Source organism: Mustela lutreola, chromosome 1, assembly GCF_030435805.1.
Source record: "Mustela lutreola isolate mMusLut2 chromosome 1, mMusLut2.pri, whole genome shotgun sequence".
NCBI lineage: Eukaryota > Metazoa > Chordata > Mammalia > Carnivora > Mustelidae > Mustela > Mustela lutreola.
The window spans coordinates 212,207,644-212,214,817 of NC_081290.1; the positions used below are offsets into that span (position 1 = coordinate 212,207,644).

At 46.7% G+C, this 7,174-nt stretch overlaps 1 protein-coding gene across 1 annotated transcript; it reads right to left on the bottom strand.

The window, feature by feature from the left end:
* Positions 1 to 4,308: 4,308 nt before the first annotated feature.
* On the bottom strand, positions 4,309 to 6,291 carry LOC131831824 (lysine-specific demethylase 4D-like). Its single transcript, XM_059174175.1, has one exon. The coding sequence runs from the start codon at positions 6,289 to 6,291 to the stop codon at positions 4,309 to 4,311; it is 1,983 nt and encodes a 660-aa protein (XP_059030158.1).
* Positions 6,292 to 7,174: the final 883 nt, after the last annotated feature.

Below are 7,174 nucleotides of genomic sequence, written 5' to 3' on the forward strand. Positions count from 1 at the left end.
ATATCCAGATGTCTGGTTGTCTTGGTTCTCTCCTTTTGCTACTCATTTTAGATAAACAACAAAGTTGTGTGTGTGTGTTTTAAGATTTTACTTGTTTATTTGAGAAAGTGAGAGAGAGTATGAGGAGGAGTGGGAGAAAGAGAAGCAGACCCCCGATGAGCAGGGAGCCCAATATGGGCTCGATCCTGGGACTCTGGGATCATGACCTGAGCCAAAGGCAGACGCTGAACTAACTGAGCCACCCAGGCACCACAGGACAACAAAGTTTTGATTGAATTGTTCTTCCAAGAAGTAAAACCTGGGAGCACAGAACCCTGCTAGGGTGGAGTAAGATGAAAACAAGAAAGATATAACTATACTCCTTCTTGAGCTTTCTAGGTTTTTAATCATATCTACTTAAAAAAATGACTAATTTCATCACTTCCCTTCCATCAATTAAAGTTCTAATATTTTGCCCTGGTTTATACTTCTAATTCTATTGTAATTGCTGGTAGAAATGTCTCAAATATAAAATAGCTAACTAGATACAGAAAATGCTTTCATTTTAAGGAATTATTCTTTCATAGATTCATATGTGGGGGTGTATTTAAAGCATCCATAAAAATGGTCATATAACTTTCATTCTTGGAACTGTTAATAAGGTAAGTTATATTACCACATTTTTTAAAAATTTTAAACCAACATTACCTTCCTGCAATAAGCCCCACTTAGTCATTACATTATTTTTATAATGTAGTTACCTTGTCTTAACTAATTTTAATTTAAAGCTTTTGCATGGATGTTCATAAAGAACATTTGCCTATTATTTGCTCTCATTATTAGGTTTTACTATAATTTATTAGGTTTTTCTATCAATGTTGTGCTTGCTTTAAAACTTTGAATTTTGGGGGGCATCTGCTTGAGAATTCTTTCCCTTTCCCTCTGTACCCCCTTTCACATGCTCTCTCTTTCTAAAATAAAAAGCAAAAACAAAAAAACTAGAAATTAATTTTTTAGAAATGAAATTAATGTCTCACCACCTGAGCCAAAACCAAGAGTCAGATGCCCAACTGACTGAGCCACCTAGGCACCCCTAATTTTTAGGGTTATTGTGTGATAATCACACAATAATGATAAGGGTTTTTTCATACTTTGTTTTTGTAATTATTGATGCTTTTTTTCACCCTAATATATTGTCAATTTTTGTGATTGATCCAATGGCACTTGACAAAAGTGTTCCCTATTGTCAGGTACGTAAGTTCTGCCTATTGATAATGCTGTTTAAGTTTTTGACATCCTTATGTCTGTCCATTTTTTCTGTCTTGCACTAGGTTAGGTAAAGGGGGTTCTATCCACCCAATTGTGATGTGTGTCCCAGTTTCCCCACACCAGCACCACTGCCAATTCTGAAAATACCAGCAGGTTATACAAGAACTCAACTCAATTCTGAAACTGTTAGGAGTCAGGTGCATAGGTAGGTAGTTGGGGCCAAGGTCCCCAGCAAGGAAATATAGAGTCAGGACAGCTAAGATAAAACAGCACTGACGTCCTGTTTTGCAGCTTAGACAGGTCCCTACTGACATTCTGCTTTGCAGCCTTTGCACAAATGACTTCTGTAAAACCTCCTAAAATAAGACAATTAACTGCAAAACCATTTGTTAAAAATCACAGGTAAGGGGCAGGTAAGACATAAGCCCCCACATGGCAGCAAAAAAGAACCATCAGCACATGGACTAAAAACCCAATAAGTACAGTTACATGACCAAAGCCCTGATTGGCACGACTCAGCACTCCCTGATTGCTTAAGAAAGTTCTGCAAAAGAGCTCATTAAAAACCCCCAAACTTAGAAACTCTGGGGACAACCCATTTGGGACCCCTCCTTCTCCAGAAGCTTTGTACTCTTGCTCAATAAACCTTGCTTTGCTGCCTACCACTCTCCATCTGGTCTTCCTCTTCATTCTTCAAAGGAGCACGACCAAGAACTATGGGCACTAGGGGGACACAAATCCTGTAACAAAACTATCTACCTGGAGATAGTATCAGGTGCTACAAGTGACGGTGTCAAGACTGCTGTACCCCCTGCATTCCCCCCCCCATCTTGCCCACCCCCCCTTCAGCACTTGCCTGTACTTCTGACCAACTAGCTAAAAATCCCTCGACCCCTTCTTCTGGCTTGATTAATTTGTTAGAATAGCTCACAGAATGCGGAAAACATTTTATTTCCTAAGTCACCTGTTTTTTAATAAAATGATAGGACTCAGGAACAGCTGGATAGAAAAGATGCCTAGGACAAGGTAGAGGGAAGGGGTGCAGAGCGTCCTGGCCCTCTCCAAGCACCCCAATGTATTCACCAACTCAGAAGCTCTCCAAACCGGTGGTTTCATCGCCTAGATCTGATCGGTTAAATCATTGGCCGTTGGCAATTGATTCAACCTCCAGGCTCTCATCCCCTTGCTGGAGGTCAAGGACGTGGGACTGAAAGTTCTAACCCTCTGGTTTCTCTGGTGAGTCACATTTAGGTGACCTACAGGCATTGCAAAACTCACATTGCTAATGTAACAAAAGACACCTTTATCGTTCTTATTTCTTATGAGATTCTAAGGGTTTTAGGAGCTCTATGCCAGAAATGGGGATAAAGGCCAATGTCTATTTCTTGTTACAAATCACAATATCACATAAAGTGACAAGTTCTCCTATTTTGATGTGATTCATAGTTTGTCAAAGTTGCATGGACTTTCATGATGGCTCTATGTACTTGGTGAAATTTAGCCATTGGTGTTATGAAAAACCTTTCTATGTTCCTTTTAGTCTCCATTCTGGCGTGTCTGATATTAAGACCCAAGACACCTGCTCTCTGCTTGTATTTTGTGTGGCATCGTTTTGCTTGTTCTTTTTAATTATTCTGAATCACTCTGTGTTCAGACTGTTAAAAAACTGAGGCATGTAAAAAATTTTTAGAGTTTATTTGAGCAGAAATCAATTCAAATCAGGCAGCATCCAATCTAGCAGATAGATAGGAACTCCAAGATGAAAGGCTTTCATAGGCAGAAGGGAACAGGAACAAAGAAGTCATAGTAGGCCAAAAACTGGGCTGAGTACAGCAGGGTTACTTAAAGGATGGGGGGAGGGAGCCAGGGTGGCTCAGTCAGTTCGGTGTCTGCCTTTGGCTTGGGTCATGGTCCCTGGGGTCCTGGAATAGGGTCCTGCATCAGGATCCCTGATCAACGGGAGGCCAGCTTTTCCTTCTCCCTGTTCCCCCTGCTTATGTTCCCTCTCTTGCTGTGTCTCCCTCTGTCAAATAAATAAAAATTTAAAAAATTTAAAATTTAAAAAAAAAAAAAAAAGGATAGGGGGAAACTAGCAGGCAGATACCCACACTAGTACTGGCCAGGCAATTCCTGATAAGCTGATTTAAACTCCATTGCTGAGAGAGCTTAAACTTACAGTTAAGTCTCTCTTTTGTGACATGGGGCTTATCACAAGACACTTCATTTTGGACCTGTTGTCTTGTTTTAAATACATTTTATTTTATTTTTATTGTATTTATTTATTTTGACAGAGAGAGATCATAAGCAGGCAGAGAGAGAGAGGGAAGCAGGCTCCTCACCGAGCAGAGAGCCTGACCCGGGACTCAATCCCAGGACCCTGAGATCATGACCTGAGCTGAAGGTAGAGGCTTAACCCACTGAGCCACCCAGGCACCCCTTAAATACATTGTAAAAATCTATTTTAAGAATTTTAACCTTTCTTTGCTTTGCAGATACACAGTATAGATAACAACTTTAAGAAACATCAATAAAGTTAAAAACATCCCTGAGGTGGAATTGGCTGACAGACTCAATGCGCTCTGGTTTCAGCCTGAGCAGTGGCCTGAAAGGTGGGGTGTATCAGAGCTGCCGAAGCAGAAGAAGCTTCTGGGGCTCAGTTGTGGCTGTGGCAATGTCCAGGGGCAGCCAGGATCAGTGACTTAGAGGCCCAGATGTAATATGAGGATGGAGGGGCTCGGTCAGATTCTCAGCAACATCCAGTGTTGCCTCGAATTACTGCAGGGCAGATATCCGGGGGGGGGGGGGGGGACCTCAGAAACAAGCAGCGTTCATGGCATCTAGGCCAAGGCAGAGTCCAAAGACCTTTTGGTCTTCAGGGGTGAGCTGAGATTCCCTGAGAAGTACTACAGCATTCTGTGGGCAGCTGTTGGGAGCCACTCACTGGGAGTCCTGGCTGTCCAAGCGGGAGAAAGTCCCTGGCAACTTTGGTAACCTCTCTTTTCTAGAAGACAAAGCCCCTCTACTGGGATAGGCCCAGCCTACACTTTCCCAGGTTGACAGTCAGATGCAGCTATATTGGGCAAAGTCTTCAAAAGTCAACAGCTCAAAGGCTGAAGATCTTCCATCAGGCCTGAACAAATCCCAGGATTCAAAGAGCGCAGCTGCCCTTGGCTTTAATCCCAGAGGATCAGAATCAGGGACGGAAGAGACGCTGGCAGCTGGAACTGGCGTCGGATTCATAGAGGCATAAGTGTGGTCCATCATTACCAACCTCGAGAGGGTTAGAGGGGCCCTGCAGTGCCCATCAGCGTTCCTGGGGAATGTTTTCTGCGTTCTGGCGACATCAGGAAGAGCGAGGGGAATACTGTCAGAGAAGCTGACTCTAATATTGTCCAGGGATAGCAGGCACGGGCCAGGGTGCATCTGATAATCAGGATCCAATGGGGGCCCTAAGGGTTGAAGATCAGGGGCACAGGAGCACCCAGAAGCCTGAGCGTAAAACCGGAATCCAAGGCTCAGTGGTGCTGCCTTGTCCACCCAGCCTCCATCCACAGGAAAGGGCTGAGCCTCCGAGTATGGAGCTGGGTACCCCGCTCCCCCCAAGACACGCCTCTTGGCCCGGGCTTGGAGGCTAGGCCCCTGAGCCCCCTGAGCCCCCTGTTCCCGAGGACGACGACCAGGACCACACCTGCCAGGGGAGGGCCGGGGACCTGGGGCACAGGGAGTGGGGGGCTGTGGCCCAGTGGGGCCAGGCTCCCCGGAGGGGCGGGCGGGGACAGCCCCGCACTGGGCAGCAGAGGAAGAACTCTGGGCGGGTAAGGGGTGCGGGGAGGCCTGGCACGGAGCCAGGCGGCGGCGCCGGCGGCGGGGGCTCCAGCCAGCCGCCCCGGGTCGCGGGGCCCGTGGGGCCCGGCGCCGTGGCAGGTGCCGCAGGCTCCACGTGCCTCTCCCGGGGCCGCGCACCTCCCGCCAGGCGCTCAGCTCCAGACCGCCGGGCGCCACGGGCTCCGTGTGGTCCACGGCAGTCCGGTCCTGCCCGCGCTTCCACAGCTCATAGCGCTCGGGCTGCAGGATGCGCACGAAGGCGTCCATGGAAAAGGTGACCCTGGCCTCCCCGCAGCTGCACTGGGAGGCCACCTTGCCGTAATCGATCCAGCGCGGGGTGGCGAAGTTGATGGCTTCCGCGCAGTTGAAGCCGTGGTTGAAGCCAGAGTGGTAGCCATAGGGAAAGGTCACCATGAACTCGCCCGCCTCCTGCGTGATCCGACTGAACGGAATCCCGTTGTCCTTGAGCACCGTGGGCGAGATGAGAGCCACCTTGTGCCGCAGGAAGGCCTCGCAGGCGCGGGCGCTGCCCGGGAAGAGCTCCTTGGCCAGGCGTTCCAGGCGCTGGCCGTGCTCCGGGGGCACCGCGTACCAAGTCTTGGGCTCCCCGAAGTGCAGGTAGTTGATGCTGTACAGGTCCATGTCCTCCGTGTGCCAGGCGAACGTGGTCTTCCACATGCCGAAGTACAGGTAGGGGGTGTTCACGCCCTCGATCACCACACCGCACTCCTGCTCCAGCAGGTCCTGGATGGTTCCCAGGTGTCCCAGGTTCCACTCTTTGGTGTTTTCGTCGAACAAGGAGCCGCTGATGTCAGCGCCATAGATGGGAGAATCATAGAGACGCGTCTTCCAGTATTTTCGCTCCAAATCCTCAAACCCCGAGTGTGGTGGAGTCTGATACTTCCCGCTGTTTGCCAGACGGCGGTACTCGCCCACTGTCATGGCTTTCTTCTTTTTATGGTATTGAGTAAACACACCTGCCTGCCCAGAGACCACCTGCTGGAGGGGAGTTGCAATTAGGATGTCACTGATGTCGTCATAGGTCGGCCTGGCCCTCCATTCCTTGGGTGGAATCACCTTGGCGAGGCCTGCTCGGTGTGCACCCTGGGATTCCATGTAAGCAATGTATTTATTGAAATCTTTAAATTCCTCCGCGGTTGGGCAGAAGGTCATGACAGCACAACTTGCCTTCTGGGGACCACAGTGGTTAGACTTCATGGCAGCAGAAAGTCTCCTCAAGAACGTTTAAAAGCTAATTCTAAAAAAAGCAAACAGAATGTTTGAAAACAGATGACAAAAGAAACACCAATTTTGCAACAATTAGAAGAAAATTGGTACAGAAGTGCTAAATTCAAAGTTGGAAAGGCAGTGCAAAAATTGCACTGTTGGCCGAAGTGTCTATTGGTGTAGCCCCTATGGAAAACAGTGTGGAGGTTCCTCAAAGATGAAATAGAGCTAACACATGGACCTAGCAATCCCACTTCCCAGTATATACCCAAAGGAAATGAAAGCAGAGTACCAAAGAGAGATCTGTTCCCCCATGCTTATTGCAACATTATTCACAATGGCCAAGATATGGAAGCAATCCACGCATCCACGCATAGATGAATGGATAAAGAAGTGGTATATATATACAATGGGATCTCATTCCACCATAAAAAGGAGTGAGATCTTGTGGTTTGCAGCAACATTAATGGACCTGAAGAGTATAATGGTAAGTGAAATAAGTCAGACAAAGACAAAGACCCTATAATTTCACTTATATGTGGAATTTAAGAAACAAAACAAAAGAATAAACAAAAAAGAAGCAAACGAAAAGATAGACTCTTAAATACAGAGAACAAACTGAGGGTTGCGAGGGGGGTGGGGGGATGGGTGAAACAGTTGAGGTGATTTAGAGTACATTTATCGTGATGAGCACTGAGTAATGTATAGCATTGTTGAATCACTATATGATACACCTGAAACCAATATAGCTCTGAAGGTTAATTAAACTCCAATAAAAATAATTCTCAACTTCTCTATTAACAAGAAAGGTGTGATATGTGTGTGTGTGTATATATATACATGTGTGTGTGTATATATACATATGTATATATGT

Coding starts and splice junctions, on each gene's coding strand:
- LOC131831824 (XM_059174175.1), bottom strand. CDS start 6,291: ATGAAGTCTAACCACTGTGGTCCCCAGAAGGCAAGTTGTGCTGTCATG.